This window comes from Ursus americanus, chromosome 7, assembly GCF_024610735.1.
Source record: "Ursus americanus isolate L20-20 chromosome 7, mUrsAme1.1.p, whole genome shotgun sequence".
Lineage (NCBI taxonomy): Eukaryota > Metazoa > Chordata > Mammalia > Carnivora > Ursidae > Ursus > Ursus americanus.
This window is the reverse complement of record NC_142133.1, coordinates 65,236,728-65,261,055: the sequence shown is the minus strand read 5'-3', so window position 1 is coordinate 65,261,055 and position 24,328 is coordinate 65,236,728. Positions and strand designations below refer to the sequence as shown.

Sequence of the window (24,328 nt, the reverse complement as noted above, 5' to 3'; positions counted from 1 at the left end):
TCTTGGTTAGAGTGGGAGAGACCGCTTTAGAGTAGTAGGTTTTCTTTTCCAGTTTTCCCGGGGCTTTGTAGTGGGGCGGAGTTGGGGGGAGAGGAGACGCCGGGCACGCTGTTGCTAACTTGGCCCCGCCCCTTACGTGCTGGGCCCCGCCCCTCACGCTGCCGGCAGCCCGCGCCGCCGCAGTCAGCCTCCGCCCAGCGCGCCTGGAGCTCCGGCGCCTTGCGCGGCCCGCGCTCCAGCCACCGGCGCGGTTAGCCACGTGGACCGACTCCTGGCGCGCCGACTCACGTGGTTCCAGCACCGGCTGGGGCTTGCTGCGCTTGCCGCTTCTCTGTGCTCGCCCCCGCCTCTGAGCTCCGTTCCCATGGCGGCCCTGATGTTGGAGGATGGGTCGGTCCTGAGGGGCCAGCCCTTTGGGGCCACTGTGTCGACTGCCGGGGAAGTGGGTAAGCAAGCTCCAGCCGGCTGCCGACCTCATCCCACTCTCCGCTGCCCCTCTCTGCCCAGCTTGCCCTGCCCAAACCCGCCATTTTCCCGCCTGCATACCTTCCCTCCCACCCCCATTTGGTGCCCCTGTCCCCATCCCAGCCCCTTTCATCCCTCAAGGTCAAGGCAGCCTCCGCTGGGGCACTGTCATCGCGCAAGGCGGTGCTGTGAAGGGTGTCCTGCCCGAGCCCCAGCCCTGCCTTTTTCTTGCAGTGTTTCAAACCGGCATGGTTGGCTACCCCGAGGCCCTCACTGACCCTTCCTACAAAGCACAAATCTTAGTGCTGACATATCCTCTGATCGGCAACTACGGCATCCCCACAGACGAAGTGGATGAGTTCGGTCTCAGTAAGGTAGCCACACCCAAATGCTTTCTCTACTTTCCTTTTCAAATCAATGATTGTTATCTGTTAGTCAAGTGAAGACATTGGCATTAAGTTAGGCATCCTGGAGAGAACAAAGATACACACTGAAGTGATAGGACAAATCCTACCCAGGGCTTGAAGTACCTTGAGAGGCACAGAGCGCGGGATGCCAAGCCAAAGAGTCTGGGCTTCGGTAAGGAACCGGTGAAGATTTTTTTACCAGCAGAGTGATGTGATGGGGGCAATGCTTTAAGATTACATAGTGGGAAAGAGACAGGAAGCTAGGGTCACACCCTTCCCAGTGTGAGAGTGGGTCCCAGTTCACCTACCAAACAGTCAAGTTGATAATCTTTTAAACCTATTTTTCTTACCTTGACTCGTTTTTGACATTTTATGGAGTTCTTATCTCTAGATAAGAAAACTCAGTCTCCTCCCACAGTGAAGTTCCACCTATTCCTCCTCCTCTGGAATTTGGAAACTAAGTTGCACTGAGAGTTCAACTAATGAAAAAAATGGACAAATTATTAGTGGAAACCACCCCAGCCTAGGTACAGTATTCCTCGAAGCGCATTTTGTCCTGGTTTTCCAGGCTTAGTGAGCCTTTAATTCTTTAATTCACCCTGACTCTTAGGAGAGGGCACTCTAGGTAAGGGACACACTTTGTTAATCCTGGAAAGGACCATTCCTCATCACCAATCTGTAAGTAGACTGCGTTCTTGTTTAAAATGCAGTATGCTGGTTAACATGGCAGTCTTCAGCTTCGTCGGCTGTAGACACACTGACAAAGTCAGTGTTTACAAACCTGCAAAATCGAGGCACTTAACAGAACCAGGGTGAGTAAGGCCTCCTAGAGCCTCCAGTCCCCCACGGATGCTCTTGTGGCACACGTGCTATAAAAGCACCAGTCCATACGTGGACGAGTCTACCCGGCCATGGAGGGTTCTGCCGAACTACCCTGCAGATCCCTAAAACTCTCAACAGCCATCATCTTTTAAACCTTCTGCTACTAAACATATGTGACTTCAATATGCCATCCCCTCCCACATAAATGACCCAGTTCTCTATTTAGTTATTAAATGCTTATGTACTGGGTAGCAAATTTGTGTTAAATTTTTTTTTAATGATAATCCCCTACTAAGGGGGGAGGGGCATAATCATGCTTAGCGTCGTACCTTGAACCTTTATTTTTATTTAATAAGGTATTGTGCGTCGACCTTACATTCTGCTTTTATCATACTCTGTAATTATGATCTTGTTTATTTGCATGTTGCTTTGTTAATTTTCAGGCTTCTTAAGTAGCAAATTAACATGGTGAAGACCGGGACCTTGTCTTTTTGCATACTCACTGCTCCTCCCCCAACATCTATTACAATGCCTGGGACTAAGTGGGCACTCAGTAAATGTTTGTTGACTGCTACTATGTGTCAGGCACCTTGTTCCTGAAGCGTTCGTCGTTCTGTGACAGGGAGACACACAAACACATTTATATACAATGTAAATAGCAAAAACAGTGGAAATAAAGTGAGTTTAGGTGAACCCTAAGGAGGAGGCACAAACTGCCATGGGTGAGAAGGCAGTATCTTCACAGAAGTGGGATTTGTAATTTCCATTTTGGATAAAAGAAAAGGAAGGAAAGGAAAAGCTCGTTCTCAGTTATTAACGAGGGCCTGGTGTTCAGTGTTTCATATGGGGAACAGCACTGTTGGTAAAGGACAAAAGCATGAGGTGCTTGGTGTGTTAAAGGAACAACCGGGTCTTTCAGTGTGGCTGACGTGTAGGGCCCCTGCCGAACGATGGGAAAAGAAGATAGGAAGATAGGTGGCCCCAGGCTCCTCACAGTCTCTTCCTTCCACCGACAGTGGTTTGAATCCTCCGGGATCCACGTGGCAGGACTGGTGGTGGGAGAGTGCTGCCCCACGCCCAGCCACTGGAGTGCCACCCACACCCTGCACCAGTGGCTGCAACAGCATGGCATACCTGGCCTGCAAGGTATGGCGCAATGCGTGAGCAGGATCGTATCTGGCCAGAGCCCAGGTGCCTGGATGGAAAGAATCAAGAGGTCTCTTGTGCACTGTTGGGCCTTGAGTCCAAGGTTGTGATAGAATGTATCAGATGTGGAAGGTTTACATTGGGGTCTGGGGTTTGGAGAAGGAACTGAGCTCTCACTCTAATGGCAAATTTCAAACATACAAAAGGAGGAAATAAAACCCCAGCTTCTGTGATCATTAACTCAGGACTAAACTTATTTCACCACTACCACTAGAACCCCCTCATTTTTTCGAAGCAGATCTCAAACGTTCATTTCATCCACAAATAGTTCACTGTCTGAAAAAGGAATCAGGAATCCTTTTTAAAACAAAATCGTGATAACATTATCGTACCTTTTAAAAAGTAACAGTAATTCCTTAATAACAAAACTCCAGGCAGTGTTCACAATTTTTCTATTATCTAATTGATTTTTACCGCTTATTTGAATCCGGATCTCAGTAAGATCCATGTATTACATTTGGTTGGTATGTCCCTTGGATCAATGGACCTTATAACCCATTTGACAAAAACAAGTCAGTTTTCCTTTAGCGTATCCCACAATCTGCATTTTGTTGATTACGTTCCTGTAGTGTTGTTTAGCATATTCTTTGTCTCCTGGTATTATTTTCTGTAAACAAATCTAGAAGTCATGGTTCAATTCAGATGTGATATTTTTAGCAAGAATACTTCATGGTAGTGTACTTCCATCAGGATGGCCCAGGATTTTGATGCCCCTAGAACAGCTGTGTGTGACTCAGGGTTCCGGAATGCAGTGCTTCTGAAAGTCTAACCTCATGCATGACTGAGTTGGGGGAGTGTGATCTCTGAGACTGTGCTATTTTGACAGGAGTGGATACTCGGGAGCTGACTAAGAAGTTGCGAGAACAAGGGTCTCTGCTGGGAAAGCTGGTCCAGGATGGGACAGAGCCTTCAGCCCTGCCATTCTTGGACCCTAATGCCCGCCCCCTGGTGCCAGAGGTCTCAATTAAGGTACAGAGGTAGAGTGGGAGAGTGTTGCAAGCCATAGCTTGGTAGTTTTATTCTGTCCATAACTGGGGTTATCACTTGAGGGCAAATCAGAAGAGGCCTCAAAGGCAGGGATTGGTGTGTGTTTATCTGTCCTCACTGATCACAGCTGCCAACTGTTGTCCTTTATTCCTCAGGCTCCACGGGTGTTCAATGCAGGGGGCACCCCTCGGATCCTTGCTTTGGATTGTGGCCTCAAGTATAATCAGATCCGATGCCTGTGTCAGCGTGGTGCTGAGGTCACTGTGGTACCATGGGACCACGCCTTAGACAGCCGGGGTGAGTAGCTGGGCTGTGTAAAGGGCTACAGGCAGGCAACACGGGTGGAAGATCTGTCCCTTGGTCTAGTCGCTATAAGTTGCAGGGAAGGAGACAGAGATCAGGGGTTTTGCTCTGATGGTAAGGGCTGCAAGCGCGTCTCTCTGGTTAAACTATTGGTTTTGACATCATCTTTTCTGCCCACTCCAGAGTATGAGGGTGTCTTCCTGAGTAATGGCCCTGGTGACCCCGCCTCCTATCCCAGTGTGGTATCCACACTGAGCCGTGTCTTATCTGAGCCTAATCCCCGACCTGTCTTCGGGATCTGTCTGGGACACCAGCTGTTGGCCTTAGCCATTGGGGCCAAGACATACAAGATGAGGTGGGACTTGTGGGGAGAGGAGGCCCACACTACTGACGTGAGCGGTGGGGAGTCTTGGGGATGGGAATAGAGTTGGTGTTGGTTAGTGCTGAAACAGGAGCAGGGGCCGGTTGAGGGTGCTGAGCTCAACCGAAGCTGGGATGGGTACAGTGGTGAAGGGGGGTGATGAAAGGGGCCAGTAACTTCAGTGTGCTTCCATCTCCAGATACGGGAACCGAGGCCACAATCAGCCATGCTTGCTGGTGGGCTCTGGGCGCTGCTTTCTGACATCCCAGAACCATGGGTTTGCTGTGGAAACAGACTCGCTGCCAGCAGGCTGGCTTCCTCTCTTTACCAACGCCAATGATCGTTCCAATGAAGGCATCGTACACGACAGCCTGCCGTTCTTCAGGTGAGTCTGGATGATTCTGGCAGGGTGAATGAATCTCTACAGCTTGGAAGCCCCAGGGTCTTGAAGATCAGAAGGTAAAGCACAGCAGTGGGCCCCAGTCATCTATCCCATTACCTACCCCCAAGAGTGCCAATTCCAAGCCAGGGATGATGGCAGGTTTCATGATCCCATCTCTTCAACAGTGTCCAGTTTCACCCAGAGCACCAAGCTGGTCCTTCAGATATGGAGCTTCTTTTTGATATCTTTCTGGAAACTGTGAAAGAAGCCACAGCTGGGAACCCTGGGGGCCAGACAGGTAAGCGTCTGAGTAGACCTGGGTCATGGAGAACTAAGAACAGGGTTGGCTCTGGGATGGACATAAAATGGACGTGCCCCAGGAAATTGAGATAGAGATATGTTTGGGAGGTTAAGGGGATGGGGCAGGAAAGCAACCAAGCCACAATGATTATTTATGCCTCTTCTGTGGAAAGGAGCTCCAGCGTCATGAGTTCTGGGTTCTCGTCCTGCCTCTGCTACTCATTGGAGGCGTGACTTGTTTTGGATTCTTCTGTAAAGCGAGGGGGTTCATGTAGATGATCTCTCAGGTCTCCTTCAGCTCTAGCGTTCTATGACTTTCTTTGCCTCCACAGTTCGAGAGCGGCTGGTTGAGCGCCTCTGTCCGCCTGGAATTCCCACCCCAGGCTCTGGGCTTCCACCACCACGAAAGGTTCTGATCCTGGGCTCTGGGGGCCTCTCCATTGGCCAAGCTGGAGAGTTTGACTACTCTGGCTCTCAGGTAAAGCATGTCCATCCCTGCCCCTCTGGGTGTGTGACCCTCAGGAATGGATAGTCTTGAGGAGAAGGCTGAGGCGTGAACATGGGTTGTAAGGAGGGAACGAACCAGGAGATCTGGGGAATGTGTGGAAAGGTGAGGTGCTGAGGAATCGGAATTGGTTATTAGGGACTGAGAACACAGGGAGGGAGAGAAGAAGAGACACACTGGTGGTCTAAGACCATTGATAGCAGGCGACGCTGATAGGCCATTTTTGTCCCCCTAGGCGATTAAGGCCCTGAAGGAGGAAAACATCCAGACGTTGCTGATCAACCCCAACATTGCCACAGTGCAGACTTCCCAGGGGCTGGCTGACAAGGTCTATTTCCTTCCCATAACACCTCACTACGTAACCCAGGTATGACTGGGGTAAGGGTGGACTGAGGAGGGGACCCACGTGGGTAGTGGGATCCTGTGGTCATTCTGGGTTCTATACGTCTTTGGTCCTCTCCTTGTCCCCCACGGTCCTAATGCTTATTATTCCTTTCCTCCCTCAGGTGATCCGTAATGAGCGGCCAGATGGCATCTTACTGACTTTTGGGGGCCAGACAGCTCTGAACTGTGGTGTGGAGCTGACAAAGGCCGGAGTGTTGGCTCGGTATGGGGTCCGGGTCCTGGGCACACCCGTGGAGACCATTGAACTGACGGAAGACCGGCGTGCCTTTGCCTCCCGGATGGCGGAGATTGGAGAGCATGTGGCCCCCAGTGAGGCGGCAAATTCTCTTGAACAGGTTTGAGGGTGGCTGGGGGACGGTGGAATGATGTCGTTGTCTTTGTATCTTATTTCCTCTGGGGCTGGGCACCCTCTGTGCAGCAAGCAGTCGAGGCCTGATCTGTTTGTCCATCTCTTCTGCTCCTTACAGGCCCAGGCAGCTGCCGAGCGGCTGGGGTACCCAGTGCTGGTGCGTGCAGCCTTTGCCCTCGGTGGCTTGGGCTCTGGCTTTGCCTCTAACAGGGAGGAGCTCTTTGCTCTTGTGGCCCCAGCTTTTGCCCACACCAGCCAAGTGCTGGTCGATAAGTCCCTGAAGGGATGGAAGGAGATTGAGTACGAGGTGGTGAGAGATGCCTATGGCAACTGCGTCACGGTGAGTAATGGATGCGGGGGTAATGTCAGGCAGTATGAGCTCTAGTAAGAGCAGAGCCCAGGGCTGAGATCTTTGAGGGTTCAATGTCCCTGAGACCCACAGTGGGGTTTCACCAGAAGCAGCAGGGCCCTGGGATGCAGTCTCCTATCTCTCTTGACTCCCTTTGGCAGTGACCTCCATGGGACTTTCCTTTCACAGGTGTGTAACATGGAGAATTTGGACCCACTGGGCATCCATACTGGTGAGTCCATAGTGGTGGCTCCAAGCCAGACGCTGAATGACCGGGAATACCAGCTACTGCGGCAGACTGCCATCAAGGTGACCCAGCACCTTGGAATCGTTGGGGAGTGCAATGTGCAGTACGCCTTGAACCCCGAGTCTGAGCAGGTGAGACTCTAGGCCCTGGAGCTGATATTCTAGTTGTTAGACCCCCGTCCATAATTTTGGGGCTTTTTGACCCTACGGACCTTGGAGTAGAAGTCAGGATTGTCTGTGGGAGGGTTGGACTGGGGTGGGGCTGGTGTTTTTTGCTGTCTTTCCCTTCGGAGAGGGCTTTGTTTTTTGGCCCTTCTGATACCTCTCTTTGGTAGGCTTTCTGGGCCAGTTATCTGGTGACACTCTCTCTCTCTCTCTCTCTCTTTGCAGTATTACATCATTGAAGTGAATGCCAGGCTCTCTCGAAGCTCCGCCCTGGCCAGTAAGGCCACAGGCTATCCGCTGGCCTACGTGGCAGCCAAACTAGCTTTGGGTATCCCTCTGCCAGAGCTCAGGTACGAGGGTGGGGAAAAGATCAGAGAGAGGGAGGGCAGCTGAAGAAAACATTCACAGGACAGGGATTATGAAAAGGACATTGGTCCGAATGTGTGGGGGCGGAGCATGCTATCTGGAAGCTCACTCTTTACATCTCCCACTCTGTCCTGGCACCTCCACGTGGTGGCTCCCAGGAACTCCGTGACAGGGGGAACAGCAGCCTTTGAACCCAGCCTGGATTACTGTGTGGTGAAGATCCCTCGCTGGGACCTCAGCAAGTTCCTCCGTGTCAGCACAAAGATTGGGAGCTGCATGAAGAGCGTTGGTGAGAGAGACACAACCCAAGAGACCCTTTCCCAGGTCACCTTCTGGGGTCCCAGCAGTCTTAAGAACCTAGAATGTCATAGAGTTAGTTCCCTGGCATAGCCTTTCAGATCCTCTATTAGCAGCAGCTTGGGAACGTGGTTCCCAGAACTCACAGGGATGTTTCAAACTCGGTAGTCCTCATCAAGAGTGGGAATGAAATGCATCTGGAAATCTGTGCCAGAGTACACATGCCACCTCCACTCCCCAGATGGCAGGTGTGTCAGAGTCTCTGGGGTGGGGTGATAGCCATCAGACTAGCTCATCTCTCCCGCTTTACAAATGCGTAAACTGAGGTGCCCGCAGAAGGAAAGTGACGTGGCTGAGGAGAGGGTAGAGCCAAGAACGGAAAACTAGATCCAGTCACTCCTTACTCGCACCTCTGTCCCCCTCTGTTGCCTGTCGGCGGTGAGACTGGCTTCGTGAAACTCTACCCACAGCCTTGCGTTGCACTTTGCCAGGGCTTCATCACTAGGCTGTTAATGCCAGTGACAGTTTGTTCTCCGTGCAAATTTAAATAGTGATGCTTCAGGGAAGTGAGGCCTGCTATTCTGTGAACCCTTCTCTATCCAGGTCAGCGCGGTGGCAGCCACGTCAGCCCAGCTCCTTCACCAGGCGCTTTCTGCCACAGTCACCACATTTTTTTTTTTTAAGCACAACATTTAAGATGAGAGCAGGACATCTGAGACCTTTTTCATAAAAACAAGGAAATGTAGCAGTGAACAATGAGTGGGTGAAATGGTCAACATCCAAGCAGTGGTCAAATGTGCTGGAATTGAGTTAACAGGCTTCCCTGTGGTGTCCCTTTAAATCACTCTAGACTGTTCTAAAACATTTCAACCAAAGCAAGCATTTCACATACCACAGTGCTTCCAGCTAAGGTTAAGAACATTTCATTGTGTTCCGAATTTCCATTAAGAGCAATAGTAGCCTTTAATAAACAAGCAAGTCTAAGTAAGCTCAGATATTATTTTGGAATTTTTAGAAATCGTACAAGACTGCCAAGTTGTTCCTTCTGGAGATGAATTTCTGTTATATGAAAATTATAATAAACATGGGAATGAAGCCATAGTTAAGTTGTTGGTAAGAAGAAGTGGACTGAAAATAGGACAAAGATTGATTTCCAGATGAGACATTTAAATGTTTTACATCTCTTCAAGTGTTCTTGGAATGTGATCTTTGATAATTTTTTATAACTTTTATTATGTAAGTATATACATGCACCATTGAGAAATTAGCAAAGTAGTTGAACCAAAAAAGAGTAATGACCTATAATCATGTCACACAGAGATTGATTTGGGTATATATATATATTTGATTCCAGAATCTTCCTAGGCATGCATATATGAATATGGCGGGTTTCTCTTTTGCCCTAAATCAACGCTTTTATAATATAATCATATTACAAAGGAATTGAACAAAATCACTTATCATCCACTTTCCTAACACTGCTATTAGCAAAAAGAAAAATATAATTGGTAAGAAAACTTGAAGACCCTAGGGCAAATTGTCAAAACTTTATAGAAGAGGAAATCAATAAGCAAACCTGGAGGGTTGTAGAGACGGGAATTCCCTTTTATTAGTACATAGAGATCTATTTACAATGAGGTGACATTTTTGTTTATGAGCAAAAATTGTTTAAAATAATTGTACATACTTCTTAGAAGGTGGTTAAACTTATACTGTGTATTATAACTCACAGACTTTTATGAAGCAAGTAATATTTATTAAGGGCCTTATCTATTGCCCCTGCACTTCTGAAAATTTATCGTAAGGAGATAATCCAAAGCCCCAAAGACATGACAGCCTCACGTAGAAGGATTAACACTTCGAGGCTAGGTGTCCTTCCACAAGTGAGCAGTTAAGTTATGGCAAATCATACAGGAGTTAAACGGCTGGTAATAAGATCACACGGCAACGTGGGAGCAAGCTTACGATGAGAGAAAAAGCAAGTTAGAAATCATACATATTCTACAATCATGTACAAAACATGCATTTGAAAAAAGTCGAGAAAGAAATACTTTGAAATAAGAGCGGTAAACATGATTATCTCTGGATGGATTCAAAGAGTAGTGGGATCATCTTCCTATTATCCAGACTGTTGAGAAGTTTGAAAGGACGAGACCTCCCAGGTGGTGTCATTATAATGGGAATAAAGCAAATAACCGGATAACCATCAGGGGTGGGTCCACTGTGCCAAACTGTAATATGTTCTAGTATCCCCATGTCCGTTCTAGGCATTTTAATTCCGTGGTCACTAATAAACACGACATGAAAACGGTAAGGAAAGGAACTTCAGTTTAAGGTTCCTCAATAATGAAACACCATACATAAACCACTGTGGGACTTGACCCCGGAATCTCCCAGAGACCTGACTAAATGGTAGAAATTCTGGGCAGCACTTTCTGCCTCCAGGCCCTCAGTCCTCACATCCTATTCCTCCAGGTGAAGTCATGGGCATTGGGCGTTCTTTTGAGGAGGCCTTCCAGAAGGCTCTTCGCATGGTGGATGAGAACTGTGTGGGCTTTGATCACACGGTAAAGCCGGTCAGTGATATGGTAAGTGGCTCCCTTCCCCTGGCAACAACCCTGAAATGGACCCCTGCTGCCCCCAGCCCACGGACTTGTTACCATTAGTAGCAGCAGTCGTTACTGGACATCTGTGTTTTCATGTTGCTGAGAATTTTGTGGTTCATCTCCTCTATCATTATATGAGGATATATTCTTAAGCTCGTTTCCAGGGGCAAGGAAGCAGGCCTACAGAGCTTGTGGAACTAGCTGTCTAGCTGCACAGCCAGAAAGAGGCAGAGCCAGGGTTTGCATACAGGCTTTTGCAATCCCAGAGCTTTGGCTCTGGTGCTTTTTCAGCAGCTTCCTTTCCTAAAACAGTGGTATTCCCGCTTTCAGGCTTTTGGAGGTGCTAAAAGCAGATTGGGACTGTTTTGCTTAACATTTGGACATCTCCCTCTCCACAGTCCTTCCGTATCCATCTGTCTGCTCTCCCCATTAGGAGCTGGAGACGCCAACCGACAAGCGGATCTTCGTGGTGGCAGCTGCTCTGTGGGCTGGCTACTCGGTGGAGCGGCTGTATGAACTCACACGCATCGACCGCTGGTTCCTGCACCGCATGAAGCGGATTATAGCACACGCCCAGCTGCTGGAACAGCATCGTGGCCAGCCTTTGCCCCCAGACCTGCTGCAACAGGCCAAGCGCCTTGGCTTCTCAGACAAGCAGATTGCCCTTGCGGTTCTGAGGTCAGAGGTGGTGGTGAGGGCCTGGGGCTGAGGATGTGGGGCAGAGACTGTACTAGGGAGGGGCCCTTGGAAGGGAGCTTTGGAGGCTTCTGACCTTCGTCCCCGTGGTATTTTCCTCTCAGATCCCTGCCCCGGGGTCTCACTCCTCTACTTAATCCACAGCCCACTCCCGAGGCTCTATTTTTGACCCTTCTCCTTTAGCACAGAGCTGGCTGTTCGCAAGCTGCGTCAGGAACGGGGGATCTGCCCAGCAGTGAAACAGATCGACACAGTTGCAGCCGAGTGGCCAGCCCAGACAAACTATTTGTACCTGACATACTGGGGCACCACCCATGACCTCACCTTTCGAACGCCTCACGTCCTGGTCCTTGGCTCTGGCGTCTACCGGATAGGCTCCAGCGTTGAGTTTGACTGGTGTGCCGTGGGCTGCATCCGGCAGCTCCGAAAGGTCCGAGAGCTAGTCTTTCATACTGTTTTCCTTACTGTTCCATGCAGTTCTAGTGATTGCCTTCCGCCCACGCTTAATCCTGGCACTTTGTATTAATTGTTCCTCTTACATCTATGTTAGGGCTTTGGGAGGTGTCGGGGGGAGCCGGGTTGGGGGGAGCCCTGCCCTTAGGCCAGCTTGTGCCCCTCACAGGGCATGTGTCTTTTCTCCCAACGCTTTGTACCTATGTCTCTGATACCTACAGTGCTGGGCCTCCTTCCCTCCCAAGACAGGTGTCCCTGACAACCATTTCAGAAAAAGCTGAGATGTTGTTTGAAGTAGGGGTTTTGCCTTAGTTTTTCAATGTTCTTCCTTCCACCTCCTAGCTAAATCTCATTTCCCTCTCTATCACAGATGGGATATAAGACCATTATGGTGAACTACAACCCAGAGACAGTCAGCACTGACTATGACATGTGTGACCGACTCTACTTTGATGAGATCTCTTTTGAGGTGAGAGAAATGAAGACCGCTCATTAGCCTGGGTGGCCAGGGTCACGTGGGAGTGGCTGGCTGACCTAAGATTCTTTGGAACTTGCTGGGTCTGAGGGGAAGTGGGTAGAGGGTGAGGAGCAGTGAGCAGGAAGGCTCGGATCCCTGACCACTTGCTCCCTCCACTCGATCCTTCTCTTGCACGAAGGTGGTGATGGACATCTATGAGCTCGAGAGCCCTGAAGGCGTGATCCTGTCCATGGGCGGGCAGCTGCCCAACAACATGGCCATGGCTTTGCATCGGCAGCAGTGCCGGGTGCTGGGCACTTCCCCTGAAGCCATCGACTCAGCTGAGAACCGTTTCAAGTTCTCCCGGCTCCTCGACACCATCGGTATCAGCCAGCCTCAGTGGAGGGAGCTCAGTGACCTAGAGGTGGGCTGGGGCCTGGTGGGGGGCTGGGAGCTAGAGGAGGTCATGGGTGAGTGTGACCAACCCAGCTGCACCCTTAGTCTGCTCGCCAGTTCTGCCAGACGGTGGGGTATCCCTGTGTGGTGCGCCCCTCCTACGTGCTGAGCGGTGCTGCTATGAATGTGGCTTACACTGACGGGGACCTGGAACGCTTCCTGAGCAGTGCGGCAGCCGTCTCCAAGGAGCACCCCGTGGTCATCTCCAAGTTCATCCAGGAGGCCAAGGTAGGGCCCCAAAGAAGTCTCTTAGGGCAGGCTCCCCAGCCTTGGTGGAAATTCCCCTGTCTGTCCCTGTCTGCACTTTGTAGGCACAGTGGACTGGGAAGGATGGGTTGTACCAAGGCTCTTAAAGGAAGGGAACCTCCTGGGGCAAGTGGGAGAAGAAAATGGCCCCCTGCCCTGTATCACATTGCCCTCACATCCCCCACTAGGAGATTGACGTGGATGCTGTGGCCCGTGATGGTGTGGTGGCAGCCATTGCCATCTCTGAGCACGTGGAGAATGCAGGTGTGCATTCAGGTGATGCCACGCTGGTGACCCCACCACAAGACATCACTGCCAAAACCCTAGAGCGGATTAAAGCCATTGTGCATGCTGTGGGCCAGGAGCTGCAAGTCACGGGACCCTTCAATCTGCAGCTCATTGCCAAGGTAGTAAGAGGGGACTGCAGGAAGGTCACTGGGACTAAACGGTCTTAGCACCTCCTCATTTTGTGGGGCCACAGTGCCAGTGAGGCTCACTGTCTCCTGCCCTCATAGAGTAGGCCTGAAAGCTAGAGGACGGAGTCCTAGCTAGAGCCCACAGTGTTGTCAGGGTTTGTGACCATCAGTTACCCTGACCCCTGTTCCAGATTGATTGCCCACAGAGTGGTAAGTCAGGGGCAGAGTCAAGGTCAGTGGAGTAGCCTCAGCAAGCCCAGCCTGCAGAAGGCCTGACCAGTCTCTCTCTGCCCCAGGACGACCAGCTGAAAGTCATCGAATGCAACGTGCGTGTCTCTCGCTCCTTCCCTTTCGTCTCCAAGACGCTAGGTGTGGACCTAGTAGCATTGGCCACACGCGTCATCATGGGGGAAGAAGTGGAACCTGTGGGGCTCATGACTGGCTCTGGAGTCGTGGGGGTAAAGGTACGGAGGACTGAAACTTTGAGGTTAGAAGTCAGAAGCAAGGAGACAAATAGTGGGAGAGCGTTCACTTAACACACACGTGATAGGTCAGTCAGCACGTAAACCGAGCATCTGCTGTGGGCAAGGCATCACTGGGCCATTTAACAGTGATGAGATGGTCTCTGTCCCTTAGGAGCTCGCATTCGAATAATGGGGGGCAAGGGAGGTTGGGTCCAAAAGCAGCTTGCTTCTATAACGGTCTGTGATAAACCTACATATAGAGATAAGGATAAAATGCTAAAGGAGTTTACAGACAAGAGATGCCACTTCCAAAAGGGTGACCTGGGAAGGCCTGGGAGGAGAGCTGGTGCCTGAACTGAGTCCTGAGGGACGGTCAGGATGTTTGATCGCTGAGCTTGTCGAGGAAGTGCTCCTAGGCCAAGGAATAGGCCTTGTGGAAGGGAACAGCTGAGCGGAAACGGAGGGAAGACCTGAAGTACGTTTGCGAAGCAGGGGACTGACAGGCAGAGCCGCAGCTGGGAAGGCTAACCCTGGGATGAGACCAAGGAGAAGGGACCGTGGCTGCCGCTCCTGGTGAGGAGAGGCGGGCCCCTTCTGCCCTGGCAGCTCGCATCCTGCTCCCTCAGGTCCCTCAGTTCTCGTTCTCACGCCTGGCGGGGGCCGACGTCGTGCTGGGCGTGGAGATGACCAGCACTGGGGAAGTGGCTGGCTTTGGGGAGAGCCGCTGCGAGGCCTACCTCAAGGCCATGCTAAGCACTGGCTTTAAGATCCCCAAGAAGAACATCTTGCTGACCATTGGCAGCTATAAGGTACGGACTCCGGGGGGGAGGGGGGCTGCCCAGAGAGGCGGCCCAGAGAGGCTTGGCTTTGTGGGCCTGGGCTGACCTTGAGGTGGAAGACGGGACAGACACAACCTCATCCTCCTTCTGCTTGCTTCAGAACAAAAGTGAGCTGCTCCCGACTGTGCGGCTGCTGGAGAGCCTGGGCTACAGTCTCTACGCCAGTCTGGGCACCGCCGACTTCTACACTGAGCACGGCGTCAAGGTACAGGGGCTCCCACAGCCTACCCCACGCTGTACCAGAGAATTCCCTCTGTTCCCTCATCATTGTACAAGTCCTATATATTCCACGTAGGGCAAATAGAATATCCAGAAAAGCAAGGGAAAAGTTCCTTACAGTTTCTTTATCACTGTTAACGTTTTGGTATATTTTCTTCCAGAATATTATTTCTGTATGTACAGGTGTGGGCTCATACTGCACAGAGTCCTTGGTAACCATAGAGTATATGTCTTTCCCGTCAAGAAATACACTTTGCCGGTAGCAAATAGAGCAGCCCTGGTCCCCACCCTGTGGGTCCTCTGTCTCCTCCTTATGGGTTCCTGGGCCACCTTCCCTCCCTTTAGGCTGTCCTTCCTGATTCCTGCCAGGCTCAGGTTAGCCCTCGGCCTTGTCTCTGGGCCACAGGTAACGGCTGTGGACTGGCACTTTGAGGAGGCAGTGGATGGTGAGTGCCCGCCGCAGCGAAGCATCTTGGAGCAGCTGGCCGAGAATCACTTTGAGCTAGTGATTAACCTGTCAATGCGCGGGGCTGGGGGCCGGCGTCTCTCTTCCTTTGTCACCAAGGGCTACCGTACCCGGCGCCTGGCCGCTGACTTCTCCGTGCCCCTCATCATTGATATCAAGTGCACCAAACTGTTTGTGGAGGTGACTGGGGCCCGGGTGCTGGGAGGGCAACAGCCAGTGTTAATGGGGCAGGAGGGAGAGGTGAGTGGTCATGGGGTTGGGAAATCTCGGTATGAAGTAGTTATGCTAATACCCAGGCTTTGTGGCTGCAGAGAGAGAAAAGGTGGGTAGAGAGGGGTAGAGCCTGGTTTATGGGAAAACCCAGTTCCTACTTATAACTCCTGGGATGCCCTTAAGTCACAGCTGACTACGGTTTTCACCTGCAGGCCCTGGGCCAGATTGGGCCAGCCCCCCCTTTGAAGGTACACGTTGACTGTATGACTTCCCAGAAGCTTGTGCGGCTCCCTGGTGAGTGCATCTTTTGGGAGAACCTGGCTTCTGTACACTGGTGGCAGCTGGCACAGGCCCTGGCTTTGGGGCCCACACCCCGCCTGGACGGCACAGAGCGTGGGGGTCAGAATCTTTCTCACTGAGCTCTTTCCTCCTGCGACCCCTGTGCCCCTGATGGAGGAAGCTTGCCACCTCTCTCTCGTATCAGTCGCTGCTGCTTTTCCTGCCACCCCAGTTCACGTGTTTGATGTCCTTCGTGTCTCTGCACCGTCCTCTAATCTTGCCACGTCCGTGTTCTCCCAGGATTGATTGACATCCATGTGCACCTGCGGGAACCCGGGGGGACACACAAGGAGGACTTTGCCTCGGGCACCGCCGCTGCCCTGGCTGGGGGCGTCACCATGGTGTGCGCCATGCCTAATACCCGGCCCCCCATCATTGATGCACCGGCCCTGGCCCTGGCCCAGAAGGTGAGCCCTGGCACTCCTGCTTTATGGTGACCCAGGTGTCTGCCTGCCTTCCAGATCCCTCCTCCCTCTGCCCCACCCAGAAGCCTAGGGGCCCAGGCCTCCGGTGCCAGGCTGGCATGGATGCCAGTAGGCCTTATCTCACATGTACCCTCTCCAGCTGGCAGAGGCGGGCGCCCGCTGTGACTTTGCCTTATTTCTCGGAGCCTCGTCGGAAAATGCAGGGACCCTGGGTGCTGTCGCTGGGTCTGCAGCTGGGCTAAAGCTCTACCTCAATGAGACCTTCTCTGAGCTTCGGCTGGACAATGTGGCCCAGTGGATGGAGGTAGGGAGCGGGCCAGTGGGAGGAGGCAGCCAGCCGGTGCCTCCTGGCTTGAGGACCCCGTAGAGTGGGCTGACCGCAGTGAAGTGTCAAGAGCTCCCTGAAGGCTCTGGGCTCTGACGAGCTCAAATAATGGAAGGCTCTGCACGCTCGCTGCTAAATTCTTTTTGTCCCCAGCACTTTGAGACATGGCCCTCCCACCTCCCCATCGTGGCCCACGCAGAGCGGCAGAGCGTGGCCGCCGTCCTCATGGTGGCCCAGCTGACCCAGCGCTCGGTGCACATATGTCACGTGGCCCGGAAGGAGGAGGTGAGAGTACACCAGAGGTCCCGGTGCCCTTCCTGCTGGGGGAAGGAGGGGGTGGGGAGCGTGGAGCCACCATGCTTGGCCTGTCTGCCCTGTAACTTTCCTAGAGGGGACGTTGGATACGGTGGCTTCATGGGGCAGGGCCTGAGGGAGGCCTCCTCTAGATCTCCCCGCTCTCCCCCTGCCCAGATCCTGCTGATTAAAGCCGCCAAGGCACGGGGGCTGCCCGTAACCTGTGAAGTGGCACCCCACCATCTGTTTCTGAGCCGCGATGACCTGGAGCGCCTGGGGCCGGGGAAGGGCGAGGTCCGGCCTGAGCTTGGCTCCCGCCAGGACATGGAGGCCCTGTGGGAGAACATGGCTGTCATCGACTGCTTCGCCTCAGACCACGGTGAGAGGCCCCACAATGTACCTCTCTGCCCAGCAGGGCTCGCGCCCCAGCTCAGGGCCTCCGGCCTCCGCAAGGGCTGAGACTTGATCTGTGTAGCACGGCACCGGGGCTGTGTCGGGTGCTCGATAAATACTCCCTGAAGGAGCTGATGGGCAAATGAGTAAAGTTATAAATAAGAGAAGGTGGGTATAAGCTGTGGTCCCCAAAAGATGGCAGCCGCCCCGGTTTACCCGTTTTCCACATAACCGGAAGAGATGAGCATCGGGGCTGGTGAGGCAGTGCAGTCCCAGTGGCCCGTGTGACTTCCCGGACGTGGAGCTGATCGGCCTGACGGTGCTGCTCTCTTTCCCCCCAGCCCCCCACACCTTGGAGGAGAAGAGTGGGCCCAGGCCTCCCCCCGGCTTCCCGGGGCTGGAGACCATGCTGCCGCTGCTGCTGACAGCAGTCAGCGAGGGCCGGCTCAGTCTGGATGACCTGCTGCAGCGGCTGCACCACAACCCACGCCGGATCTTCCACCTGCCCCCCCAGGAGGACACCTACGTGGAGGTGAGGACCCCTCCGTGGTGTGGGCCTGGTGGGGTCGGGGGGCTCTGCAGCCTGTGGCTCTGCTCCGTGTGCGGCCCTGCCCGCGCATAACCCGAGACTCTGGCAGGTGGATCTGGAGCACGAGTGGACCATCCCCAGCCACATGCCCTTCTCCAAGGCCCACTGGACGCCCTTTGAAGGGCAGAAGGTGAAGGGCACCATCCGCCGTGTGGTCCTACGAGGGGAGGTGGCCTATATCGACGGGCAGGTATGTGTGTGGCCGAGCCCCATCCCGGTAGTGACTTCTTCTGTCCCATTGTCCTCCCGCCCCAGCCTGTCTCTGGTGCCACGACCTCCCCCAGCTGCCCTGGACAGGGGTGGGCACAGGCGCCCTGAGGCGGTCTTTCTCTTTGCCGGCTTCCACTCCTTTAGGATCTCAGTCCGGCTTTTGCCCCCTGCTCACTCGCCTGCTCCTGCCTTCTGTCTGCAGGTCCTGGTGCCCCCGGGCTACGGACAGGACGTACGCAAGTGGCCTCAGGGGGCTGTTCCCCAGCTCGCGCCCCCAGCCCCTGCCACCAGTGAGATAACCACGGTATCCACAGTGCTTCGGAACCAGGGGGCTGGGCTGTGTCGGGGGTGCAGCCAGGGACAGGGCTAACAGCGCAGATGTTTTCATTGGTGGTTTAGGGGGTGGAAGGCTCTGCACTCGACACTTAAAACTTCCACCACCTACTTCTTTGTCTACTGCCAAACATAGAATCAACTCTGAATTTGGGAGCTTACCTACTTAGGGGAAACACAAGTCCCTTATTAACCCAACCAGAGATTTATCTGGGGCCCTGTCATATGGGGCTCACACATGCCTCTAAAAGGCTAGTTTGTCTCTCTCTGTCAAGGACAGCATAGCAGAAGGATGGACCTGAGGGGAGGTGACGGAGAATGGGATCCATTCCATTCTCACTGTGGACAGTGAGCAGTTTGGCTTTTCTTGAGGAATTGAACTTGAGGAAGCGTTGGGTCAGTACTTCTCAAAACGCTAGGCCCGTGTCTCTCCAGACGCCGGAAAGGCCCCGCCGGGTCGTCCCAGGGCTTCCCGATGGCCGCTTCCACCTGCCACCCCGAATCCACCGAGCTTCCGATCCAGGTCTGCCAGGTAAGAGGGAGGTCCTGTGATGTGGAGGATGGGGCTGCCTGGACTTAGAGATGCGTAGGGACAGGCTCCTCTTCGCCCACAGTGTCCCTGATGGGGATCACTTTGGTCCCCTTACCTTGTCCTTCCTGCCATCCCCTCACCCTAGTCTGATCCGCTGTACCCTCCTTTGCCTAAATCAGTCTGCCCAGTGTGAGGTAGGCACCCCCACAGCTTCTCACGGCCCTTTCTTGTTGTGGGCAGCTATGTTCCTCCGCCCGGGAGCTGGGATCCCGCGGGGCAGCAGAACGTGGGGTAAATCCAGGTTGTTGGTTGGTGTGAGCCTGGCCGTTCCCCTTGCCTAGGATCCCTTTGCCTCCTGGGGGGGCCCTGGGAGGGCACCACTGCTCACACACAGCAGCCCCGTGGGAAGTCACTTGTGTCCCCCGGGCTGCTGGTCCTTCTTGTGTTCCCCTAACCTGCTACAGCTACTGTTGTGTGAGTTGGTTTAACACAGACACTGTGATCCAGAGTGTGGGGAAACGGGGGCTCTTCACAAACCTGAGTTGCAGTCTCACATCTATCCTGTTGCCCTGTTGTAGCTGAGGAGCCAAAGGAAAAGTCCTCTCGGAAGGCAGCGGAGCCAGGTGAGACTCCCCTGGAACACACACTCACCTCGGGGACCTGTCTCATCTGGCCTGCGTAGGAGGAACCCTCTGATCCCCCTCTTCTGCCCCGTCCCTCACTGCAGAGCTGATGGGAACTCTCGATGGCACCTGCTACCCTCCACTACCAGTACCTAGACAGGCGTCACCCCAGAACCTGGGGACCCCTGGCCTGCTGCACCCCCAGACCTCACCCCTGCTGCACTCATTAGTGGGTCAACATATCCTGTCTGTCCAGCAGTTCACCAAGGATCAGGTGCCTGGGGGAGGGAGGATGGGGACACCCAGAGCTTTGAGAATCTGGAAAGTTGGGGCTAGGACCTCTGGGGACCACTGCCTTTCCAGCTGACTTGGGGGTCTTTCTTAGATGTCTCACCTGTTCAATGTGGCACACACGCTGCGTATGATGGTACAGAAGGAGCGGAGCCTCGACATACTCAAGGTCAGGGTCAGGGCTGTGGGCTGCGGGTCCAGGACCCTGTCAGCAGGGCTATGCAGTGATCAGAGGGATCTCCCTCTCCTGCCATAGGTCCCTTCCTGTGAGTCTAAACCCTCCTCTATAAGTTATTCGGCCTTCTCTACTCTGGGAGATCCCGCTGCCCTGGGCCCCCGACCCCCACGTTTGCCCTCCTCAGACCGGTAGTTAGCTGACTTACAAGGCCCTGAGCACCAGTGTATCAGCCTGTTAATCTGGTCACTTGGTCTATGCAGATGGATTCATGGGGTAGAACTGGGGTATTTCCTTCTCCCCCAGAGAACAAGTATCTGATTCAGATACTTACCAGTGGTTTTTTCGGAGGCGGAGCCTTTAGCTTACTGTGACACTAATGGAAATGTCAAGGTCAGGACAGGTCACGAGGCGGTTTGCGGGGAGGGGTTCTCTCAGTACCCCTCCTGTGGGAGTGGGGGAAGCAAGCCACAGCCCATGCTTTCCCCAAGATGAGCACGCACGTTTACATCGAATCTTGCCCTCCCGCCAGGGGAAGGTGATGGCCTCCATGTTCTACGAGGTGAGCACGCGGACCAGCAGCTCCTTTGCCGCAGCCATGGCCCGGCTCGGGGGTGCTGTGCTCAGCTTCTCGGAAGCCACGTCTTCGGTCCAGAAGGGCGAATCCCTGGCTGACTCCGTGCAGACCATGAGCTGTTATGCCGACGTCGTCGTGCTCCGACACCCGCAGCCTGGAGCGGTGGAGGTGAGGCCAGCTGCTCACTGGGACAGGGTCGCATAGGATGGGTCCCGGGACATGAGTGCAAGTCTCTGGTTGGACCAGATGGGGAAGGGGACCCAGGAAGAGGGGGACTCAGGCCGGGAATGGGGGCCACTGAGATGCAGAAGCCAGGGCTCTCCTTTCTTGTTCCCGTTTTCCCAGCTGGCAGCCAAGCACTGCCGAAGGCCAGTGATTAACGCTGGGGATGGGGTCGGAGAGCATCCCACCCAGGCCCTGCTGGACATCTTCACCATCCGGGAGGAGCTTGGGACTGTCAATGGCATGACGGTGAGGGTCGTGGCAACAGCTGGACCAGGCCTGCATGGGGGAGGTCTGGAGAGGAAGGCCGTTGGGAGGTGCCTTCTCTGCTCCAAGGCCTGCCGCAGCAGGAGGCCTGCATCCCGGTCCTGAGACAGCTGTGAAATGTGGGTGCAGGTGCTCAATCTGGGGCCCTCTTGGTGATTGGGTTCCTCCCCTAGATCACCATGGTGGGGGATCTGAAGCATGGGCGCACCGTGCATTCTCTGGCCTGCCTGCTCACCCAGTACCGTGTCAGCCTGCGCTATGTGGCCCCTCCCAGCCTGCGCATGCCACCCAACGTGCGGGCCTTTGTGGCGGCCCGTGGCACCAAGCAGGTGAGACCCTCGGAGGCCATGGGGCACGTGGGCTGAGCAGTGAGAGCCTGGCACTCCATTCACTCCGGCTCTGCCTCGCCCTCCAGGAGGAATTTGAGAGCATTGAGGAAGCACTGCCCGACACTGACGTGCTCTACATGACCCGAATCCAGAAAGAGCGCTTCGACTCTACCCAGGAGTATGAAGCTGTGAGTGCCCCGGCTGAGGGGAGGCCAGGGCTGGAGCTGCGGGGCATCTAGACTAGTGGCCGGGAAGTGGGGCCCCAGGAGCTGGACTGGGCCTCTGGGTCGTGATAACTGAGTGTGGGTGTGGAGGGAACCCTGGAGGATCCCAGGCTTGTGGCCGCACGGCCACCCCAGCCCTGAGGTGCTGACGGGGTCCCTGTCTGCCTCACAGTGCTTTGGCCAGTTCATCCTCACTCCCCACATCATGACGCGGGCCAAGAAGAAGATGGTGGTGATGCACCCAATGCCTCGAGTCAATGAGATAAGGTGGCACGGCTTCAAAACGAGGCTAGGCCGGGGGCTGGCTGCGGGAGGGCACCTAGTCCCCGATAGGCCATCGTGGGCTGTGTGCCAACCGTTTTCCTTCTCTTGCAGCGTGGAGGTGGACTCGGACCCCCGAGCGGCCTACTTCCGCCAGGCTGAGAATGGCATGTACATACGCATGGCTCTCTTAGCCACCGTGCTGGGCCGCTTCTAGGGCTTGGCTCCTCAGACTCTTCTTGTCAGGCCCAGCTGCTGGGCACGAAATCGGTGCCCCCCACGGGGGCAGCACACTTCGGAGATGCTCTGGGGCGTCCAGATAGCTCACGTGCTCTTAGGCACACCTGCAGACCACGCGCCAGGCACTGGACTGGACTGGAGTGCTCTAGCATGGGGGTGGGGCCCCGTCTCCCTTAACCCTGCACCGCAAACCTGTAAAGTCATTTTTCTACTGACTAAATAAACAGCTAAGCTGCTTGTAAGTGCCTGCTTCCTCGCATGTATCCTGGCTTCAGCATAGGATGCTAAGTGTCATGGGCAGGGCTTTCTTCTGGAACTTGAGAACAGTTGCCCAAATTCAAGAGCAGCCTTGCTGGGCAGGCTCTCGCTCTGGCTGCATTTTCAGAGCCATGGCTCTTTGGGGTCTGGGCGGGAATGTGCTGTTACGTGGTGCTCTCTGGGTCCTGCACTGTCCTGATCCCTGTCCAGCTGTCTTTCCTCAGTTCGCACTCAAAATTCTGATATGAGTTACAGGGTCCTGCCTGGTGAGGCCTTTACTCTTCTCCCCTCTGTGTGTTTAGTCCTCTCCTTCAGTGGCTGAGGTAGCCATTGTGTCCTCAAAACCTGGCTTGGATTTCAGCTGCCGTCACTGTTAGGAGCTCCTCCCACCTACTCTCCCTGGGAGCCTGTGGCTGACACTGGACTTTCAGATACCGTGGAGGGCTGAAGAGCGCTTGGCTTGGAAACCCTGGGATTGGAGACTGGGGTGGAGTAGCTCATGTGTCTTTGCAGGTCAGGGCTTCCGTGGATCATACAGAGTATGTGAGCTATTCCATTCCATTCCATGAACTTTAGTAGCCTTAAAGAAATTTCTTGATCCAGCAGACTTTACTTACCACCCCCTGAGTACAAAGCACCATGTGTAATGGGAGTGCAAGAATGAACAAGAACATTTGAGACCTCAGCTGGTAAGGCATCCAATGACTTCTACAGATTGGACTGCCACATGCCGGCACATGATGGTCCAGACTGCGCCAGCGTCATTCAGGAAGAAGCCACTTCGTGTCCAGAGCTATTAGCGTGTTACAGAGATGGGAAAGAAGGAACTCTTTTTCTGAAAACGATGTGAGCACAAACTTTCACATATTCTAATGTAATCTTATATCAGCTTTCTAACCATTTTACAGATGCAGAAACGGGCTCAGAAACTGAGAAAAGTTACTGGGTGGCTTACCCAAGGTCACGTAGCTAAGATTCCTGTATAGGACCCCTTGACAGCAAATCCATCTTTCCGGTAAAACAAAAAGGAAAACGTCATTTCAGGCTTTAAGGGGCATCCAAAACCAGGGTAAGAGAAAAGCCACACAAACGTGAGCCAGCAGAGAACCAGTCTAAGGTGCCTGGGGAGCCAGTTTTCAGAAGAGAGATCAGCACGAACCTGGACTCCTGTCCATGGAATGGGGTTTGGGCTGTTGCCTGAGGAAAGGGCAGGCTCGGGCAGGTTGGATGGGAAGAGAATCTTATGGCCAGCACAGCTTGAACACAGGCGTGGGAATCCTGTGTCTGCAGCACTGAGGGGCTCCACACCCAGACCCAGCAGAGCCGCTCCTGCTTTGTACTGTTGGGGTGGAGAGGGACAGACCGGAGCAAGAGGTGTGGGTGTGCGTTCAACAGAAACAGGAGTTCACAGCCCACAGGCACCGCTGGAAGGAGGGTGCGGCTAGGTGGCACTCCACCTGCTCCTGGCGAGCTGAGACCTCTCCTGCCCTGCTAATGTTAACCCTTCCGGGCTTCCTGGACCCCAACCCCTGACAAGTTCTCCCTCGTGGGCCCAGAGAACTTCATTGGTTGGAAAAGGATCATTCATAGAATGCTTCTCCTTTCTAGAGCTTCAGTTACGCTTCTGAGGTTATTCAAACAAGGGATTATTTTCCCAAGTACCTGGGAATCTGTCACACACAGATTCCCACAGAACTCGGAGAGCCTCGTCCTCAAGTAGAAGCAGCGTTTGCTGCCAAGCAGCACACTCTAGACTCAGTTGCTAGGTGGTGGGAGGTGTTCCTGCTCTGTTCCTTTCTTTGGCTCTTCTAATCATAACACAGCTCTAAGTTGAATAAACTTCTTTCCCCTACAACCAGAAATGAGATCTTAGTACCTGGGGAAATAAATGAAGCTATCAGCAAGAAATAAAAACAGCTCTTTAAACAGAATGTCCGTATCTAAGGTCGTTCCACATCCATTGAGAAACAACTTC

The 24,328-nt window shown here is 53.6% G+C and overlaps 1 protein-coding gene across 2 annotated transcripts; it reads left to right on the top strand.

Annotated features, from left to right (window-relative positions):
• The first annotated feature begins 152 nt into the window (after window positions 1-152).
• Window positions 153-22,337, top strand: CAD (carbamoyl-phosphate synthetase 2, aspartate transcarbamylase, and dihydroorotase). 2 transcript variants are annotated; one of them, XM_087863784.1, is made up of 45 exons: window positions 153-446; window positions 700-839; window positions 2,711-2,840; window positions 3,727-3,869; window positions 4,043-4,184; window positions 4,374-4,545; window positions 4,751-4,936; window positions 5,119-5,231; window positions 5,566-5,711; window positions 5,974-6,105; window positions 6,245-6,478; window positions 6,611-6,832; window positions 7,031-7,219; window positions 7,478-7,602; window positions 7,777-7,907; window positions 10,391-10,503; window positions 10,955-11,199; window positions 11,401-11,647; window positions 12,041-12,139; window positions 12,327-12,551; window positions 12,629-12,811; window positions 13,018-13,236; window positions 13,542-13,709; window positions 14,336-14,518; window positions 14,649-14,753; window positions 15,174-15,413; window positions 15,659-15,740; window positions 16,026-16,192; window positions 16,350-16,514; window positions 16,689-16,820; window positions 17,007-17,208; window positions 17,564-17,754; window positions 17,861-18,001; window positions 18,224-18,325; window positions 18,790-18,886; window positions 19,127-19,177; window positions 19,465-19,509; window positions 19,614-19,783; window positions 19,895-19,969; window positions 20,508-20,720; window positions 20,898-21,023; window positions 21,215-21,370; window positions 21,457-21,558; window positions 21,767-21,861; window positions 21,970-22,337. In XM_087863784.1, the coding sequence occupies exons 1-45, from the start codon at window positions 365-367 to the stop codon at window positions 22,070-22,072; spliced, it is 6,729 nt and encodes a 2,242-aa protein (XP_087719910.1). In that variant the 5' UTR covers window positions 153-364; the 3' UTR covers window positions 22,073-22,337. The 2 variants fall into 2 exon arrangements, with proteins under 2 accessions (XP_087719910.1, XP_045665164.2); XM_045809208.2 differs by lacking the exon at window positions 19,127-19,177.
• Window positions 22,338-24,328: the final 1,991 nt, after the last annotated feature.